The sequence below is a fragment of the Urocitellus parryii genome, chromosome 3, assembly GCF_045843805.1.
Source record: "Urocitellus parryii isolate mUroPar1 chromosome 3, mUroPar1.hap1, whole genome shotgun sequence".
NCBI classification, from domain to species: Eukaryota; Metazoa; Chordata; class Mammalia; order Rodentia; family Sciuridae; genus Urocitellus; species Urocitellus parryii.
Genome location: NC_135533.1, coordinates 117,407,740 through 117,429,637, shown reverse-complemented (window position 1 = coordinate 117,429,637; position 21,898 = coordinate 117,407,740). Strand labels below are relative to the sequence as shown.

Sequence of the window (21,898 nt, the reverse complement as noted above, 5' to 3'; positions counted from 1 at the left end):
TAAATGTCGAGACTTAGGCACATGAAGGTTTCTTTCTAAGCTCAATCCCTGAGTTGATTAGGTTTTTCACTGAACTAGAACTAGGATCAAGATCTGTTGATTCCTGATTGGTCAGGTCTTTTTCCTGTATTTCACTCTGCCTTTCTTTCCTATTTGTCAGTATTCCTTGAAAAAAACAAACAAACAAAAAAACGAATTATCTATTTTTCCTAGCTACTAGGCACATTCCTCTTTTTTCTTTTTTTTTTAAATTTTTTTCTTTTCTTTTGTGGCACTGGAGATTGAACCCAGGGTCTTACCCTTGTTAGACAAGTGCTCTACCACTGAGCTATACCCCCAGCCCTTTTAATTTTATTTTTTCTTTGTGCTGGGGATTGAACCCAGGGCCTCATGCATACTAGACAAAACTCTACCACTGAGCTGAGTCCCCAGCCCTTTAATTTTGAGACAGGGTTTCTCTAAGTTGCCCAGGCTGTCCTCAATCTTGCAATCTTCCTGCCTCAGCTTCCCAAGTAGCTGGGATTACACGTGTGTGCCACCATGCCTAGCTTCATTCTTCCTGTTTGTAAAGGGAAATGGGTTGTTGGTCATCATACAAATACCTTGTTAATAAAGCATGTACCAAGTTTGTATTGATTGATTGTGCTAGGGATTGAATCCAGGGGTGCTTTATCACCAAGCTACATTCCCAGCCCTTTTTATTTTATTTTGAGACAGGGTCTCAGTAAGTTGCTGAGACTGGTCTCGAACTTGGGATCCTTCTGCCTCAACTTCCTGAGTTGCTGGGATTACAGGCATGCACTACCGCACCCAGCCTATGAATGCTTCTGTAAGTGATTAATGCTGTTATTGTTGTTTTATCTTTAAATATATAAATTATAATTATAAAGGAATCAACTTAGCAATTTTCTTCTACATAGCCATGTTTTATGTGCCACTTGGCTTTAAAGAAAAATGTTTTTCCTTACTATTTTGTAAGATTATACAAAATGGTGAATTTTAACAATACTGAGCTAAGTAGTAGAAGATATTTTTAACTTTTATTTTATTTTTGTACTAAGGACTGAACCAGAGGCACTTTACCACTAAGCTGTACCCCCAGTCCTTTTTATTTTATTTGTTTTTTAGTTTGAAACAGGGTTTGCTAAGTTGCTAAGGGTCTTGCTAAATTGCTGAGGCTGGCCTTGAATTTGAAATCATCCTGTCTCAGCTTTCCAAGTCACTGGGATTATAGGCATGAGCCACCAGCCCAGCTATCTTTAATCTTTAATATACATACTCAACAACTTGATGAAAAGGTATAAGGCCCAAATTCACTCTTGTTCCCCTCCTTTCTTTTACTTCCCTCTGTTTCTCTACCTTCTTTCCATTTAAGTGAGAAAATAATCTTCTGTCAACCTGCATCTGTTTCAGTGATGGGCACATAAGTTTATTTCTCATGAATTAGGAGGTTTTCATCTTTCTTAGGACTTTACATAATGTGCTAATACCCATGATACTCAGAAACCTTTCCTGTTGTCTTACTCCTCTAACCTGCTGCTTTTCTATTTATGATTCACTTCAGCCACACCATGTTACCATATGTGCCTCTTCCAGGCATGGAAGTTACATATAACACCAGCAGCAGTCAGATGAGGTAAGCCTCTGGCACACAAAACTTCAGTTGTAGGGTGTGTGTGTGTGTGTGTGTGTGTGTGTGTGTGTGTGTGTGTAGAAAGAGAGATTCTTATCTCGGTAAATCCAATCTACCGCTCATAGCTGTCTCTGAGATTCAAATGTGCTATATTTTAAGTAGCAACTAGGGATGTATAATCAACATTTTTTAGTTTTTTTTTTTTTTTTAAAGAGAGAGTGAGAGAGGAGAGAGAGAGATAGAGAGAATTTTTAATATTTATTTTTTAGTTCTCGGCGGACACAACATCTTTGTTTGTATGTGGTGCTGAGGATCGAACCCGGGCCGCACGCATGCCAGGCGAGCGCGCTACCGCTTGAGCCACATCCCCAGCCCATTTTTTAGTTTTTATAAAAGTAAAAATTAACCAGTTTATCATGTCAGAAGTCCCCTCTCAATTCAGGACTTATCACTTAGCCAACTTTATTCCCTGAATGAGATTGATCTTAGCACTGTTTATTTGTTCAGTCCGCTAAATGTTTTCTTCCTCCAAAAGTCCATTCCTTTTTACATTTTTTTTCTTAAAAATGCTACAGAACAATGAAATAGATTGATCACATTCTTGTAATTCACATATGTAGACTTAGGCTATATCCCAAAGTGATAAAAAAAAATAGGCTGAATGGCGATGTCGTTCCTTCATAGAAGGGAAGTCTTCAATTCTAGTTTGAATGTTAAGAAAGTGAATGTGCTGGAAGTAGAAAGTGAACCCATCTCATGTGGTTCTTCTCTTTCTCTCTCTCTCTCTCTCTATCTCTCTATCTATCTATCTATATATCTATATATATCTCTCTCTTTCTCTGATGCTAGGCTAGAGCCTGCACTCACTGCCTTGGTACCAAAGTCTTGCTTGGTAACAGAACCAGCTGTCAGCAAACTCCTGCTTTCAGGCTCTGAGTTCCAAGTTCCTGGGTTTGATGAACTGGATGGTGTGACAGCAGCCTGCCCCCAACCACAGAGCAGCCCTCCGGAACAGAAAGAGGTAAATGTGAAGTGCCAGTGGAGTAAGGCAATGATGACATTGGGGTCACCATTATTGACTCACATCTTATGTTAGGTACAGACTGAGACCCCTGTGAGTCTAGACTGAGCCACCTTTAGTTTCAGCAAAGTGTCAGAGAATATGAGTTTTTCTGCTTGGCCAGTAAAGAATGGATTTTTTAAAATTATTTATTCATCTTAGTTTACTTTTAGAGACAGATTTCAATGTGTTGCCTAGGATGGACTCAATTCCTGAGCACAAATGAGCCTATTGGCTGAGCCTTTCAGGTAGCTGAGACTACATGAAAGCACCACCAAGCTCATCTTGGATTTTTTAATTTGCATTGTTTTCCAGATACTTTTTTCTTGGTGATAGCATTTAAGAGTGTTTATAGAAACTTGGACCAAAAGAGCCACTTGTGCTAGCGAATGATGGTATTCTTTATTTTTGGCATTTTGTTTGTTTATTTGTGGTAGGCTTGGGAGTTACCTCCTCAGATCTTTTTTATTTTTGGTACCAGGGATTAAACCCAGGAGTACTTAACCATGAGCCTCATCCCCAATCCTTTTTATTTTTCTTGTTTTTATTTGGAGGCACAGTCTCACTAAATTGCTTAAAGTCTCACTAAATTGCTGAGACTGGCTTTGAATTTGTAATCCTCCTGCCTAAGCCTCCTGAGCCACTGGGATTACAGCCATGGGCCACCATGCCAGTTTATTTTTCATTTTGAGACAGGGTCTCACTAAATTGCTGGGGCTAATCTTGAACTTGGGATCTTGCCTTAGCCTTCCAAGTAGCTGGGATTACAGGTGTATGCCGCCACACCCAGTAGTGTTGTTCAATTTTGTAAAATCTGATGCCTTCACTGGTTGCAAATTTTATGAATTAATAATCTCAGTGTCTAAACTAAATGTAAATTCTGCTTTAATAATGTAAAAAGCATAGTTGCTAAAATTAGGAGAGAGAGCTTTGTCATGAGCTACTTACTATGTACTAAGGATGTACTGAGGATGCCATGTCAAGAAAAGGGACTTTGTTTAAAATGTTTTATATCTTGAACATTTTCTTTTTTCGTGGTGCTGGGGATTAAACCCAGGGCCTTGTGCATGCTAGGGTGTGCTTCCCAGCACACCCTAACATTTTTTTAAAATTATTTAAAAATTTTTAAAATTATTTATTCATCTTAGCCCTGAACATTTTTTTCATAATCCATAAAAACAGGCTGAGCCAGAGAAGAGACTAAAGAAAGTCTCACAGATTCGTATTCGGAAAACCATTCCCAAGCCTGATCCTAATCTTACGCCGATGGGCCTTCCTCGACCTAAAAGGTAAGCTTCTCTTTTAATACAAACTGGGTTTTCTTGTGTATATGTGTGTATGTGTTGTTGGGTATTGATCCCAGGGCCTCAAGCACTACTAAGCTATATCCCTAGTCCCCTGAGTTCACTTTTTTTGAAAATTTTTCAAAAATATAATTGTCATGCCCTGCTTTTAAAATGTCATTTTTTGTTTGTTTGTTTGTTTGTTTTGGTACTGGGGATTGAACCCAGGAGTGCTTTACCACTGAGCACATCCTTTTTATTTTGTATTTTGAGACCATTTCTCACTGAGTTACATAGGGCCCTGCTAAGTTGCTGAGGCTGGCCTCAAACTTGCATTCCTCCTTGCTGAGATTGCAGACATATATCATCATGCTCAGCTCTTTAATGTATATGTGGGTTTGTGGTGGTGGTGGTGTTTTGTTTTTTTTTTTCCCCGTTTTGTTTTTTGTTGTTATTTTTTGTTTTTGGTACGGGGAATTGAACCCAGCAATATTTATATATATTTTTATCTTGCCTTTGTTTTGGTTCTGAGGATTGAAACCAGGGCCTTGCACTACAGGCAAAAAAAGCACTTGTTTACCAATGAGTTATACCTAAGCTCTTAAAATTTTTTTATTAATCATCCTATAATATATTTTTATTGAAGTTTTTAAATATTTCTAGTATTGTATATTGAATAATGTATTTCTAGAATGATATAGATTAAGCATCAGTTATAGTCTTTTTTCCCCCACATTTTTAAATTGGTGCATTATAATGTACATAATGAAGGAATTTGTTGTTACATATTATGCATGCACACATATACAATATAACAATGTAATTTGGCCAGTATCATTCTCAGGACTTTCCTCCTCCTTTACCACCTCCCATGCATTGGTTCCTTTCCTCTACTGATCTCCCTTTGATTTCCATGAGTTCTGCCCCCACCTTTCTTTTCCATTAAATTCTCTAGATTCCATATATGAGAGAAAATATGATTCTTAACCTTCTGAGTTTGACTTATTTCACTTGACATAATGGAATGTAGTTCCATCCATTTTTCCTGCAAATGACATAATTTCATTTTTCCTTATGGCTGAATAAAACCCCATTGTGGGGTCTAGGGTTGTGGCTCAGTGGTAAAGCGCTCGCCTAGCATGTGTGAGGCATTGGGTTCAATTCTCAGCATCACATATAAATAAACTCATTAAATAAAGGTCCATTGACAACTAAAATTATATATATTTTTTAAAAACCCCATTGTTACATATACACCACATTTTCTTTTTCATTCATCTGTTGATAGACACCCTGGGTGCTTTAATAGTTTGCCTATTGTGAATTGTGCTGCTATAAACATGGGTATGCATATATCACTGTAGTATGATGACTTTAATTCTTCAGGAGCTACACCAAGAAGCTATATCAAGAAGTCGTGTAGCTCGGTCATATGGTGGTTCCATGCCTAGTCTTTTGAGGAACCCTCATGCTGATTTTCATAGTGGTTGTACTATTTATAGTCCCACCGACAGTGTATGTTTCTTTTTCTCCACATCCTCTCCTGCATTTATTATTATTTGTATTCTTGATGACAGCCATTCTGCCTGGTATGGTATCAGCATCAATGGTATTGTGTCTTATTTTTGTATGTCTGGAGAACCTTGCTTATGTAAATAAATATGGAAGTGAAAAGAGTTTTAATAATGGCAAGTCATTCAATTAACTTTTTGCAAGTTACATGGTCAAAGATTGCAGTGATCTGTCATCATTATATTTGATGAAAGCACTGAAATCATAAGGATTGAAAAGCACTGAATCATAAAGATTCTGTTACCCAGGCATTGAAGGCAATTTTTACTGTCTCAGTGTCTGAGAAGGATACCAGATAGATACAGTAACTCTCAAATGCCCTAGAAATTTGTCTGTTACTGCTTAGATGTACTTTATTTAATTCAATATACAGAAAGGGAGTTGGAAAAGACAGAATTTTTAACAAATTTACCTAAAGATTTCTTTATCTTTTGACAGAATATTTTTCTTACTGTGTCAGAAATATTTTAAAACCCTGAAGTTGCATATTTAGTGCATTAAATTTATGGAAAATCCTTGGTGTGCAATTTAATTGGCAAAGGCAATTTATTATTCAAACCCATCAGTGAAATCATTCTTTTCCTAACTTCTGTTTTGCAATTCAAGTAAGTGTGGTAACTGAACTTTTAAGACAAAAAATACAAAACATTGAAATTAGATATTGAGCCAGGCATAGTAACCCAGGCCCATAATCCCAGCTCCTCCAGACCAAGGCAGGAAGATGACAAGTTCAAGGCCAGCCTGGGCAATTGAGTGAGACCCAATCTCAAAATTAAAAAAAAAAAAAAAATTAAACTCAGGGGTACAATGCTTGTCTAGTAGCAATTACAAAGCCCTCGGTTCGTTTCCATATAACAAAGAGAGAAAGAAACAGATTGTGGAACATACAGGGTGGATTTTTACCATAAGTCAAAATGAAAGTCATATAATAATAAAACTTTATTAAAACAACATTATAGGGGCTGGGGTTGTGGCTCAGCCGTAGAGCACTTGAAAAGCACATGCAAGGCCCTGGGTTCGTGTCAACTACAACTAAAAAATATTTTTTAAAAAATAATGATAAAACAACATTATAGGGCTGGGACTGCATGGCAATTATTGTATAATTTTTGGTTTTGGTAATAATAGAAATTGGAAAGTGAATTGAGGAATAATTGAATTAAATATTTCAGTGTATGATTTGATACAATTTTATAACTTATTTAAAAGAAGTCACTTTAGCTAGGCACGATGGTGCACACCTTAATCCCAGCCACTTGGGAGGCTGAGGCAGGAGGATCATTAGTTCAAAGACAGCCTAAGCAAAAGCGAGGTGCTAAGCAACTTAGTGAGACCCTGTCTCTAAATAAAATACAAAGTAGATCTGGAGATATGGCTCAATGGCCAAATGCACCTGAGTTCAATCCCCAGTACAAAAAAAAAAAAAAAAAACACTTTTTTTAAAAAAAAATTTATTTTATTTATTTTATTTTTTGCAGTACTGTGGAGCAAACCCAGGGCTCTGATTATGCTAGGCAAATGCTCTACCACTGAGCCACATCCCCAGCCCTATTTATTTATTTTTTCATAGGCTGGGGATTGAACCCAAGACCTTGTGCATAATAGACAAGTAAACTGAGCTATGTACCCGGCCAATAATTATTTGATAGTTCTAATATATATTCCAGGCTTTTTTTTTTTTATTTTAATTGGTGTTTTAGTCACCTTTTTTGATGCTGTGACTAAAGGACCTGACCAGCACAACTATAGAGGAGGAAGAGTTTATTTGAGGGCTCACAGTTTCAGGGGTCTTAGTCCATACAAGGCCAGCTCCATTCCTCAGGGCTCAAGATGAGGCTGAACATCAAGGTGGGAGAAGGTGGCAAGTTCAAGGCCAACCTGTGCAATTTACCAATACTGCCTCAAAATAAAAATTTCAAAGAAGGGTTGAGGGTCTAGGTCAATGAAAGAGCACCTAGCATGGACAAGGTGCTGGGTCTGGTTCCCAGTACCACAAAAAAGAAAAGAAATGTTTTATAAATCTGTTGATACAATAATTATTTCTAATAATTTATCATTTCTCTGTTTAAGAAAAGGCATGTATAAAGCTATTCACTGAATCACTGTAATAACAAAAGATCAAAAACAACATTTCCACAACACAGGCTTATTAAATATAGTACATCCATTTAGCAGAATAAAATGTCATATTGTCTTTTAAAAAAGAAAACAAGGGCTGGTGGTGTAGCTCAGTGGTGGAGCCTAGCATCTAAAAGGGCCTGAGTTCAGTCCTCTGACCACAAAAAAAAAAGGCAGTACTTTGAGTACCAGAAACCAGAATCCTTTGTATACCAGTGTCAGTAATATTCTCACATAATGTTAAAATAGAGCCAACCTGTCTATAGAATGCTGTATTTGGAATAGTATAAAAGGAATTTTAGGGACATACTCTTTTTCTCAGTGTAGGAGATCAAACCCCTGAACTTCATGCATGCTAGTCAAATAGTCTACCACTGACATTACTGCCCTAGCCCTAAATGTTTTTTCTTTTTTCTTTTTTTCTTTTGCAGGACTTGGGGTTGAACCCAGGGACGCTCTTCCACCTTGCCTATATTCCCATCCCTTTTGACATTTTTTGTGACAGTCTCCCTAAGTTGCCTAGGCTGGCCTTGAACTTGGAATCCTCTTGTCTCAGCCTCCTGAGTCTCCAGGCTTAAATATCCAGCCCTAAATGTTTCTTAACACTTCTGTTTTACATAAACCATTTCTGCAGTAAGATCTACCATAGCTTTTTACAGAGAGGATTGCTGAGTATTGAACCCAGGGCTTCTCACACTTAACGTACCCACTACCACCGAGTTGCACCTCCAGCCACCATACATATTTATAAATTAGATGCATAATTTCTCAGAAACTAAATTTGAACTCACCCCAAATGCCTGATATCTTGTCTTGGCCTTAATTATATATTTTCTTTGCTTTAGATCAGAGTATAAAAGCCATTGTCACCCAAGCAGTTTGGTCATCTTAGGGATTTAGTGTCCTTTAGTTATTTTCTAGAAAATAAATAAATAAATATTATCAAAAATTTTAAGCTATATTCTCCTCAGTTTATATCAACATATCTCTTTTTTTTATGTCAAAATTGAGCATTTATGTCTTTTATTGCAAAACAACTTATTTAAAATTATGTATGTAAGTATATAACTCACTAACCAATTTGCAAGAATACCTGCTCAATGTATTCTTTTTTTTTTTATTGTTGGTCGTTCAAAACATTACATAGTTCTTAATATATCATATTTCACAGTTTGATTCAAGTGTATATCAACATATCTCAGCATCAAGACCATACCTTGCTGCTAGGGGTGTAGTTCATTAACAGAGCATTTGCTTCTTAGTATGTGTGAGGTCCTGATTTCAATGCCTAGCACCAAAAAGAAAAAGAAAAAATATGCCTCATGTAGATAGTTTTCAGTGCCTTCCTCACTATGAAAACTGCATCAATTGTGTATTATAGAAATGTGTTAACTTGAGTTATATTTAAGTTTCTGCTACAGTTTCATCATAAGATGGTGTGGCCAAAACTGCTCTTAAAAATCCAATTGCTGAGATTTGTCACAAAGCCAGTGAGTGGCAGAACTAGGATTTTGTATACTTTTGTTGGTGGTGCTTGAAATTTAACCTAGGGTCTAATGCATGCCTATGGACGTGCTTTACTACTGAGCAATACCCCAGAATTCAGTTTTTCTCATTTCAGGTTCAGTGTTTTCTTTACACTACATCTTATAGGGTTTTGTTTGTTTTTCCTGTTGTTTTATGTTTTTCTGGTGCTAGGACTACCAAATATAGGGCCTCCACAAGCTAGGCAAATGCTCTACCCCGGGTTATATCCCCAGCTGTTAACATCTGAGTAATCAAAATAAAACCTAAATAATAGTTTTTAACAGTAGGTTATGTAGAGCTAGAAGTAATGAACAGAAGAATACACTGGAACATATTTTTGAGAAGGAAATATAGAAATAAAAATATGGAAAGTATAATAAAAGGAGGGTAGGAAGTAAAGAAAGGAGAATTAAAAAATCTAGGAGGCATAGTTTTAAAAAGATAAAGGATAATAAAAGGTATGAATATTGGGCTGGGGATGTGGCTCAAGCGGTAGGGCGCTCGCCTAGCATGCATGCGGCCCAGGTTCCATCCTTAGCACCACATACAAACAAAGATGTTGTGTCCGCCAAAAACTGAAAAATAAATTTTAAAATTTTCTCTCTCTCTCTCTCTCTCTCTCTAAAAAAAAAAAAAAGGTATGAATATTGAGCAGGATCAATAAAAAGAATAAGTTTCATAGCTAATTTCATCATAAGAAAATTGTAGAATTCCAAAGACAAAAAGATCTTTTTTTTTTTTTTTTAATCTATTTTTATGTGGTGCTGAGGATCAAACCCAGGGCCTCACATATGCTAGGCAAGTGCTCTACCACTGAGCCACAACCCCAGCCCCAAGACAAAAAGATCTTAAAAGGAACAGAAAACATTATGAATATAGACATGAAATCCTCAGCAAAATATTAGTAAGCTATTTCATGCTTCTATAATTGTTAAAATGAACCCCAAGCTGGTTTTGGTGGGCATGCCTGTAATCCCAGAGGCTAGGGAGGCTGAGGCAGGAGGATGGTGAGTTCAAAGCCAGCCTCAGCAATGACGAGGCACTAAGAAACTCAGTGAGACCCCGTCTCTAAATAAAATACAAAATAGTGCTAGGGGTGTCGCTTAGTGGTTGAGTGCCCCTGAGTTCAATCCCTGGTACCCCTCCAAAAGATAAACCCTGACATTGTGTGTATCTATTATAAGAACTAATAAAAAATTTCAGGGGAAAGATACTAACAAATTGAATCCAACAGCATATTAAAAACCCAAAAGCATTTATTCTAAGAAGACAAGATTGGTTGAACATAGGAAATCAATGTAATATGCATATAATTACATGATCATCTTAATTGATGCAGAAAAAGTATGAAAAAATCCAACCCCCTTTCATGGTGAGAAACACTTTCTCTAAACTCGGAATAGATGGAACCATCCTCAAATTAATCTACAAAAAACCTGCAGCTCGAATCATACTTAAAGATGAAAGGCTGGAAGCTTTATTCTAAGATGAGAAACAAGACAAGTTTATCTTCTCTCACCATTTCTTCCCTCCCTCCCTCCCTCCCTTCCTTCCCTCCCTCCCTTCCTTCCCTCCCTCCCTCCCTCCCTTCCTTCCTTCCCTCCCTCCCTTCTTCCCTTCCCTCCCTCCCTCCCTTCCTCCCTCCCTCCCTCCCTTCCTCCCTCCCTTCCCTCCCTCCCAGGGCCTTGTGCATACAAGGCAAGCACTCTACCAACTGCCCTATATCCCCAGATCTCCCACCATTTCTATTTAACATTCCACTAGAGTTTTTAGCCAGGGCAATTAATCATGAAAATAAAATACTGAGCTCGGGGTATTGCTCAGTAGTAGAGCATTTACCTAGCATGTAAAAGGTCCTGGGTTCAATACCCAGCACTGCAAAAGAATAATAGTAATAAATACATAAATAAAATATAAACAGCATTCATATTGTAAAGGAAGTGAAACTATCTTTAGTCACAAATGAGAATATCTATGGAAAACTATGGAATCTGCACTATTAGAACTAATGAATGAGGGGCTGAGGCTATGGCTCAGTGGTAGCGCACTTGCCTGGTATGTGTGAGGCACTGGGTTCAATTCTCAGCACCACATATAAATAAATAAAGTTCTATCAACAACTAAAAAAATTTTTATAAAAAGAACTAATGAATGAATCATCAAGGTTGCAGGATATAAGATCAGTATACAAAATAATAATACAAAATTGTGCACTAGGAGTGAACCATTCAAAAATAGGTTTGGGGAAGACTTGATATTCTCAGGGTATCGTTACTGTCTAGAGCATTCTACAGATTTATTGCAAACCGTCAAAATGTCTATTGCCTTTTTTTGAGGAAACTAACAAATGGATCCTAAAATTTATGTGAAAATAGGTGACCCAGAACAGCTAAATCAATCTAAGAAAAGAACAAAGTGGAAGATTCACAGTCCCCTGTCTCACAACATATTACATGTAGAGCCATTATGTTAAGCAAAATAAGCCTGACATAGAAGGTCAAGGGTTGTATATATTCTCCCATACGTGGAAATTAGAGGGGAAAAGGAAAAGAAAGGTGGTAGGGATGTTTCTCAAAACACATAGAATGTTTGACACCCAGAGTAAATTTTGAGGGGTAATGATGCACCTGTGTAGCTTCATCTAGTGCCAAGTATTGACAGTGAGGGAAGTCATGCGTGTGTAGGGACAGGTACAATGGGAATATATTTTCTACTCAGTTTTGTTATGAACCTAAAAAGTCTCCAAAAAATAAATTCTACTAAAAAAGAAAAAAAATAGCCCACAAAATTGGAGAAATTTGTAAACCATATGTAAGAAGGGTCTAGTACCCTTAATATATAAAGAATTCTTACAACAAAAGACAATTTTTAAAAATGGGCCCTGAGGACTGGGGGTGTAGCTCCCTGGTAGAGGACTTGTCTAGCAGGCTTAAAGGCCGTGTACTTGATCCTCAGCACCACAAAAAATGTGTGGGGGCAATGAATTTTGAAAGCTATTTCTCCAACAAATAGTCAACAAGCACTTGAAAAGATGCTCAACATCAGTAGCTATTAGAGAACTACAAGTACAAAACCACAGTGAGTTTGTGGTGGTGCATGCCTATAGTCTCAGAAATTTGGGAGGCTGAGACAGGAGGACCCCAGGTTCAAGGCTAGCACCAGCAACTTAACAAGACCCTATTTCAGAATACAAAAATCAAAGGACTGGAGTTGTAGCTTAGTGCTAAAACATGATTGTGTTCCATTCACAGTACTGGAAAAGAAAACAACAATCCAGTTAGGTGCTTATCCACTAGGCTACCTATAAATTAATCAATTGTTATTTTTAAGCCAGAAAATAACTAATAAGGGGTATACAGAAGTTGGAACCCTTATACATTGCTCATGAGGATATAAAGTGGTTTAGCTAATGTAGAAAACTGTTTTGGCATTTTATCAAAAAATTAGAGTCACCATTTGAACCAGCAGTTCTCCTAGGAATATTCCCAAGAGAATAAAAAACCATTGATGTAGAAACTTTTTTACACAAACACTCTTAACAATGCTATTTATGATAGTTAAGAAGTGGAAACAACTGAAACGTTCATCAGCTGACAAAGGATAAAGAAAAGGTGGCATATCCATAGAATGATAAAATAGAATACTGATAACTGCTATATCATAGATTAACCATGGAAACAATATGCTAAATGAAAAGAAGCCAGATACAGAAGGGCACATAATGTTTGATTCCATTTATGTGAAATGTCTAGAATATGTAAGACCTTAGAAGCAGAAAATAGATTAGTGGTTACCAGGTGCTGGGTGTAGAGTGAGTCAGAGTGACTACTAACAGGTGCAGGGTTTCTTTTTAACTTTATGAACTTATTGTAGGTTAGAGATGATTTATGAATAGGCTTGCAAGGACCCTAAGAAACCACTGAGTTAAAATGGTTAAGTGGTGAATTTTATGATATGTGACACATAGCTTCTTGTAGAGTGATGTAGGTCTACTACAGGATGAGAACAGAACATCATAAAGTAACAAAGACTACTAGGGATAAGACTGGGGTTGTAACTCAGTGGTAGAGCGCTTGTATAGCATTCTCAGCCAGATAGATAGATTGGTAGAGAGAGAGAGATTGATAGATAGATAGATAATCATCAACAGCTAAAAACTATATTTTAAAAAAAAGATTTGTGTGTGTACAAGGGATTGAACCCCAGAGGTACTAAATCCCTGAGCCACATCCCCAACCTTTTTATATGTTTTATTTGGAGACAGGGTTTTGCTGAGTTGCTTAGCTCCTCGCTGTGTTGTTGATTCTGGCTTTGAACTCGCAATCTTTATGCATCAGCCTCCCAAGCCACTAAGCCTGGCACTGAGCCTGGCAAGAATTAAAAAAAAAAAAAAAAATGACTACTAGGATCATGTTACAGGGATTCAGGAACCAAATTCAAGAGTCTCCTACAGATAAGACAGGCTGCATATCCAAAGGAGCAAGTAGGAGACTGAAGCATATCAACATTTCATAATAGTACTTTTTAAAAAAAATTATTTATATAGGTATCTTTGGTTTTAGGTAGATACATTAGTTTGTTTTTATGAGGTGCTGAGGATCGAACCCAGTGCCTCTTGCATGCTAGGCGAGCACTCTACCACTGAGCCACCACCCCACCCCAGTACTTTTTTTTTCCCCAGTACTTTTTTTTATATATATTTTTTAGTTGTCAGTGGACCTTTATTTATTTATATATGGTGCTGAGGATAGAACCCAGTGCCTCACACACGCTAAGCAATTAAAAGTTTAAAAAAGAAAAAAAGCCAAAGGGCTGGGGCTATAGCTCAGTGGAAGAGCACTTGCCTTGCATGTGTGAAGTACTGGGTTTGATCCTCAGCACCACATAATAATAAATAAATAAAGTTATTGTACCAACTACAACTAAAAAAATTAAAACAAAAATAGCCAAGTGCAATAGTGCATACCTATACCTCAGCTACTCAGGAAGCTGAGGCAGAAGGTTTGCTTTAGTCCAGGAATTGAAGCCAGCCCAGACAACATAGCAAGACACCTATCTTAAAACGAGAAAAGAGAAAAGAAAGCCTGTGCCCAGCAGAACATGGTGGTACATACCTGTAATCCCAGTGGCTTGGGAGGCTGAGGCAGGAGGATTGTGAGTTCAAAGCCAGCCCCAGCAACTTCACAAGGCTCTAAGCAACTCAAGGGCTGTGGGGATGTGGCTCACTGGTTGGGTACCCCTGAGTTCAATTCCTGGTACCAAAAATAAAATGTTCCAGGGACCTTTTATTGTTTGAAAGAAGGGTGAAAGTATTGATTCACTTCAGTTTATAAGTTTAATGTGCTGGTTAAAATTATTGCCAATCATTACAGGAAAGAGTTTATAATTTCCAAGGAGAAGGTAATAAAGAAAGACATGCTAGGGATATACCTCAGTTGGTAGAGTGCTTGTCTGATAGGCATGAGTCCTTGGGTTCCGTCCCCAGAGCCATGAGAAGAGAGAAACTGTAAAATGAAATAGTAGAATAAATCCAAATATACCATTCCTAATGGACTAAATTCCATAAACTTGAAAGATTGGCACTCAGAGAGAGAAAACCTGGTACATATCGTTCATGTAAGACATCTCTCTAACTTAATACAACAAGATTGAAATAAAAGAATAGAAGGGATAGAGTTGTGAAACTATGTTCTTTAGAGAGCATAAAGATTTTATTTTTTCTCTCTCAAGGTTAAAGAAGAAGGAATTTAGTTTAGAAGAAATATATACCAACAAGAATTATAAGTCTCCTCCTGCAAACAGGTAGGTACATGTGGATGGGAAATTTAAAAAAGGTGGGCGGAAAGAATTCTGAAATGATTGATATAAATATCTAGAACTTCAGAAGGGTTTCAGCTCTATCAATATTGTTACTTATGAATAACTAGAATTTGGTATTTTTTGATCCCTCTGCTTAAATTGTGGTCAGTGGTAGAATAGGAAAGAAATATGTATGGGTTAGATGGACATATAAAATGTAGTTTCTTTGTAGTTTGTATTTGTGTTTTTACCCAATATACTGACCAGCTTCTTTTGGACTGATATATCACTGATCCTCAAATATGAGTCCAATCCCAAGTACATAAAGTTTCTCTCGACCACGTTTGGGTCTGAATTCAGTTCAAGTCTATATGACATTTATTTTGTCTAGGATATAGCCCAATAGTTGTAGGATTTTATACATGTACTCTTAAGACATTTGTACAAGACTATTCATTGCTATATGATAGGACAGGATTTGAAATAATCCAAAATATCCATTGCTGGGATTTTGGTCCATCCTTATAATGGAATATGCTGTATAACTTTAAAAAATGAATCTTATCAATCTGGCTCAACACAGTGGCAGATACCTATAATGCCAGCAGCTCTAGAGGTTAAGGTAACAGAATTTAAGTTCCTGGCCATCCTTAACTGTCTCAAAAAAAAAGGGTTGGGGATGTAGTTCAGTGGTATAGCACCCTAGGTTCAATCCCCAGTACTACCACTGCCAAAAAAAAAAAAAAAAAAATCATCTGATTTATTGTTGTTGTAGTAAATTGGAACAAGTTTAAAGGGTATTGATAGGACAACACATTGTATAAGACAGTATATATGGTTACAGTTTGCTATTGTTTGGGCCATATGCCCAACCATAGGCCAAATTCTAGCCAGTGGCTTTTTTTGTTTGTTTTTTTGTGGTGCTGGTGATTGAACCCAGGGCCTTGTGCATGCAAGATAAGCACTACACCAACTGAGCCCTATCCCCAGCCCCTTTTTCTTCTTTTTAATGAGATAGGGTTTCTCTGGCTTGGAACTCCTAGGCTCAAAGTATTCCCCCACTCTAGCCTCCTTAGTGCTGGGACTATAAGCTGTGTCCCACAATGCCCAGCTTGCTTTTTTTTTTTTTTTAATGACCTATAATAATGGTTTTTACATTTTTGTTGTTGTTGAAAGAAGGAAGGGCTAGGGTTGTAGCATGGGTGAGGCAGTGGATTTGATTCTCAGCATCGCATATAAACAAATGAATAAAATAAAGGTCTGTCAATAACTAAAAATATATATTTAAATAAAAAAAAGAAGGAAGGAAGAGGAAAAAAATTGTAATAGCCACCTATATGGCTCACAAAATTAAAAATGTTAGTACTACCTGAATTTTATAGAAAAGGGTCACTCCCTAATATGTTATTTATGCCTATCTATACACTGAATGGCTTTTGGGAAATTACAAAAAAAAATTATTATTGTCTATGGTGGGAATTAATTTCACTTTTATTCTATATTATCCAGTTTGAACTTTTTCCTCTATGTATACATATACTTATTAATAAATACCTATATTTTTGTTTTCCATACATATAGATAGATGCTAAGAGGAAACAGTTGAGTAGGGAGTAGTTAGTGCAAGTATTTAACAGCTTCTAGTAACTAGAAAGAAAAGGTTAATGAGCCATGTGAGTCAGTCTGTCATTGATTTTGTTTTGTACCCCACCCTCAGGTGTTTAGAGACCATCTTTGAGGAACCCAAGGAACGAAATGGTACACTAATCTCAGTAAGCCAACAGAAGAGGAAGCGAGTTCTAGAATTTCAGGATTTTACAGTACCAAGAAAGAGGAGAGCTCGAGGTAAAGTCAAGTTGACAGGCAGCTTTACCAGGGCCCAGAAGGCAGCTCTGCAGAGTCGAGAACTGGATGCTCTTTTGCTACAGAAACTGATGGAACTAGAGACCTTCTTTGCCAAGGAAGAGGAACAGGAGCAGTCTTCAGGTTGTTGAAACAAATTCAGATAAGAGTCTCAATTTTGTATGTTTTTGGACCTCCCTGGAATAGGTCACCTAATTTTGCCCTTAGGCCCAAACCACTCAAGATGTCCAGTCCATGAATATTTACCTATTTCAAGGTGCAGCCTTTTTAGGAACTGGTAAAGGAGGAACCTCTACTTCTACTGCTGAGTTTAGAACCTCAGGAATGCTCTTTTCTCCTGGAAATGGTCCTGAATGCCATCTGGCCACCTCCTCCCAATCGAAGGAGGAAGGAGGAAGAAGCCACATATCTTAAGCAACACTAGGATTCCAAGGACTCACAGCATTTGCACGTCCAAATGAAAGTTCTGCTTTGTTTACGGTGGTGCTAGACCAAGATTACTTAGAAACATGGCCTAGGGAGGGGGACCTGGTGTCCTGCCCTGTGTGGTCTCACTGGCTCATTTAGGTGGTCAAGAAAAGATGAGCTATTGTGTTTTCTAATCATTTGAGTCTGTCCAGAACCTGTTGGTGTGAGTGTATATGAGTGTGTGCGTGTGTGGGGCCTTTTTCCATCATTTTCTCCCCACTGTGACTGTGGGTCACTAGTGCCAGAGGAGCCCGTCCAGGCCCCAAAGTAAGTTGCACTTTTAATGTTGTGGTGTTGATTATTTTCAGTTTCTTTATTTTTATTTTTTTTTTATTATTATTATTGCTGCATGTTTGGGGCCTTTAAATGTGATTTTTTTTTTTTTAAGACATTAAGGAGAAAGACAGTACATGTCTTAGGAGAATACATGTCAGGCATATGACCCAGTTGATCAGTACATGGAGGAAACATTTTCCCATTCATGTGTTTTAAGTAATCCCTCCCCATCTCTAACTTCTAGTGTAGTTCATTTGAGGGAGCACTTTTTCCTCTGGGTTCTCATTCCTGCCCACTAAACACACACATTTTTTATTTTTTTATTAGTATTATTCTTTTTTTAGTGATATAAGTGAAATCAGATTTCTCTTCCAGTCATTTAAAAAAATGCTAAGGTCAAGTGTGGTTTTCTCTCAAATGTTGGTGTGTAACCAAGTTGACTATAGCAACTTTGGTGGTGATCAGAGACCAACCCAGAGTGTTTGCAGCTATCCAAGCAGCCTGCTCCAGGAGTAGGGAGAGAGTCAGGGTAGTAGTTCAGTCCCAGTGATGCATTCTCATGGTGGGATTCTGAAATTCCATAGCCAACCCTCATTAAGGATACCTGGTCAAACCTACTGAAAATGCTGTCAAATGCCTGAAGTAGCTAAGTGTCTTGGTTTGTACCTGCAGGAGTCTGGGCAGCAGGCTCAGAAGTCTCATTCCTTTCCCAATGAATCCCTCCCCCCTCCATCCTTCCCTTATAGTTTCTTTTCTTTTCTTTTCTTTCTTTCTTTCTTTTTTTTTTTAATTTATTTTTTTTATTTCCCTCACTTAAAATAAGAGTTCAGAGAATCAACTTTCCTTGGCTGGTGATATGCTCAAGCCAGCCTCAGGACACTGTTCACCTTTCTTCATCCTCCTAGGAGCCACGGCCACAAAGCAATCACTGATGGAACTGTCATAGCTCCAGGGACATTTCCCAGTCAGAGATGAGCATCTGGTGCCCTCCTGGAATGTTGGATTACTCTTTTAGGATGTTTTGTTTCCCCATTTGTTAGTGGGTGGGGAGATGGGGTGGGGGTTGGGGGGTCTCTATGTGCCTTTCTTTTGCAGGTTAAATTTGTGCCATGCTGGAGCAGAAAAACTGACAAGAACAGGGGAAAAAAAAAAAAAAGTGCCACGTCTGTCATCCAGGCCCACTGCCTCAGACGTAGCATTTAAACAAGTGACATATATACCTGGATATCCACAGAAGATTCCAAGGCCATGGCCCAATAGGATTAGAAGAGTACCAGGGTTCCATACTGCCTCTGAATGATGCTGGCCAGATTCTGCCATTCTATATCCCCTTTATCCAGACTGTGTGGACATGACCTATGTTTCACTTCAATACCTCTGCCTTTGTTAGACAAGGTTCTTAGGCACTCAGTCCCTCTCTGTCATTTTCCTAGAGAGAGTACAATGAGTAATACATTGTTCCCTTGTACAAACATGTAGGGAGCTCCATTGCCAACCATAGCTAAAGCAGTACTGCGGCAATCGTGTCACCCAGCAGATGAAAGTTGAGAGGGCACAAATGTAGTATCACCAACATGACAGGCATAAAATTTCAAGTTTGCCTATTATAGGCATGGCGCTTGAAAGGTCCTAGAGCAGTGATTTGAAACATTGGCATCTGGGAATGGAGGACTAGGCTCCTGGCTCCTTCCTTATCCTGGAATGTAGGGGAAAAACTGCTCTGAAGCCAACCCTTTCTGTCCTTGGAATTCTTGGCCTATCCTCACCAGAAAGCCCTATCCCTGCTCCAAAAAAGGGGTCCCCATTGCAATCCTGAAATTACCTGAAGTTGCTACATCAGGTTCTAGTAGAACTCAGCCACACCTGTCTTAACATCCAATTTTGCTATTTATCTAGCCAGCTTTGGGGCTGTCAGTGATCCTCAGGATCTGTGGTCACTGACCACAATGGGAGACATTAGTCAGCTGCTGGCATGCCACCTGACCAGGGCCATAAGAGGTCTATTGTGTGCTGGAAGTTGATAAGAATTATGAGTATGGAGACTTCCCACCCCAAGTACTGGGAAGCTGCCATCAGTTACAGTTTATTCAACTATATCACCTCCAGAAGTTTTAGTGTTTTCATGTTTATGAAAAAAGAGGAGAAATCTCAGGTCCAGTCAGGGTTCTGCCCATCTCCTTTTCCATATTTTGATTTCCAGCTATACTGGCCTGGACTCCCCTTACCTCCCCTCCTCCTCTTTTCTATTTCTTTTTTTTTTCCCCTCTTCTTTCCAACTTCATATCTCAATTAGTTTGAACGTACCTCATACTTTTTAAAGCAGATTGTTCACTTTTTCTTACCAACCTTATTCTTAAAAGCTACAGCTGAGGGAGGTAAAGTGAAAAGACGTATAGTGTAGTGTTTGCCTTACTCGGAGCCTGAAGAGCTCAGAAACTCATGCTGTGAATCCCAAAACTCAGTGCTCCTCCAAGAGCTGTGAAAATCATGACACTTTGTCACAATTTTGCCTGAAAGGGTCTTTTGCTTGGGCACCAGAGCCAACCTGAGGTCAATTTCAGATTCTAATCTCTGGGCATTGACTCCCAGTGGTTCATCCCCTGCCCACCAGGTAAAAAGCAGTAGCAAGTATGCAGGACTGTGGCAATAGGTCCAAGGCTGCAGTACAGCCTAACGGGCAGAGAGCCATCACTCCCATCTCCAAGCTGGGATTCCATCTCATCAACAGTTCCATGTACATTAAGATCTGCGAAAGACCAACTTTTGGGCAATGATGCTTTTCTCCCATTGCCTGGGGTGGGAGAGGAGTATGCAGTTGGTGCTTTCTTTAATACCCTTGTTTTGTTTCTATAAACTTTTCCCCTGGTATCATGGAAAGGACCTCTTAAATAACCACATTGTGGGTGGCTGTATCCAAAGTATTAATAATTGGCCAGAGGTAGGGAGTATCCTTGCCTGGATTCATGCCAGGAGAGGACCCCTTGCTTGAACTGAATTTCTGTACAAAGCTGACTAGGGGGAAAGGCTTAACTTCACTAAAATCACAGTTTAATATTACCATCTAGCCACATGTTGAACAGCAGGAACTTTGACTGTGAAGTGGGGGTCCCCATGTAGCCTGTCATTCAGCACAGCATGCTCAGATTTGATGCTTGTTAACTGTCTTCACAAGCCCCTCTTGGTGCTGAATTGGATTTGAATTCTCCATGAGAGGCCGCATCTCCTAGAACCAAGGTCTGGGCCAGTAAGTAGCTGCCTGAAGTGTTTCTATATTATCATGGTCAATAGTTCAGTGAAATTTGTACATTTTTGGTAACATTGGCATACATGATGCCCCTGCAGTTCTTTTTCTGTTTGGTAGTTTGTGACTCTAAAATGCCCACTGTTATGTGTGTTAATTTATGAGAATAAAAATTTTTTGAAACCTTTCAAATAACTGTCAGGGCTGTTAGTTTTATTCTTGTGGTCTAATACTAGATTAAAATTATGCCTGTAATGCCATGAAGTTTTGTTTTATTTTGTGTTTTGTTTTTTAATAGACATTCCAGAACATTTTTTGAGAACTCTTCTGAGCTCAGAACATGTGTAGAATTCCACCTCAAAGGTGACCTCTAGAACCTGCTGTGTAACATTTTGAACATACTCAGCAGTGGCAAATAGTCTTTTTTTTTTTTTTTTAACCAGGGAATAAGGTATTTTGAAATAGTAGTCCTTTTGATCTGAGTTTACATAAGTACACAACAAAGAAATCGCTTGATGATATTTCTCTAATGTTTCTCTGTCAGTAACCAATGCATGATTGTATGCGGTAGGGGTCCAGTAAATAATCTGAGTCATTGACCAACTATGTATGTATTAATTTTATTGACCAAGTGTTCTGTGTGCTTTTTAAATAATGTCACTGACGTTTCTCACATGGCAATTATACAATTAGGTGAAACTATATTTCACATATTTGGATTAAGATTCTAGTTTGCTGAGAACACTATTTGGAGGAATATGAATACAATGGGATCCATTTATTTACTTTTAAAAAAGGAGTCACTTTTTTATTTGTTCTTTTTAGTTATATATGTTAGTAGAATCCATTTTGATAAAATTATACATGCATGAAATATCTTATTCTAATTAAGGTCTCGCTTTTTAATCATCTGTTCTTCCTACTTGAAAGAATGACTCTGAAAAACAGCAATATCACACCATACTCACATGTTTCAGAAAGAAACATGATTTTTCCTGATGATAATGTTCCTCTGTCCAGAGCAACAGGAGTGCCAGGGGATAGGCTCTGACTCAGTG

General features: G+C 38.1%; 1 protein-coding gene across 1 annotated transcript in view; it reads left to right on the top strand.

Annotated features, from left to right (window-relative positions):
• Prr14l (proline rich 14 like) overlaps positions 1-17,685 on the top strand; it is a 59,578-nt gene extending 41,893 nt beyond the window's left edge. The window contains exons 6-10 of the mRNA XM_026408955.2: positions 1,565-1,636; positions 2,483-2,654; positions 3,876-3,982; positions 14,924-14,995; positions 16,710-17,685. Coding sequence (XP_026264740.2) covers positions 1,565-1,636; positions 2,483-2,654; positions 3,876-3,982; positions 14,924-14,995; positions 16,710-16,986 — 700 coding nt within the window. The 3' untranslated portion in view covers positions 16,987-17,685. The remainder of the gene's footprint in view (positions 1-1,564; positions 1,637-2,482; positions 2,655-3,875; positions 3,983-14,923; positions 14,996-16,709) is intronic.
• The last annotated feature ends 4,213 nt before the right edge of the window (positions 17,686-21,898 follow it).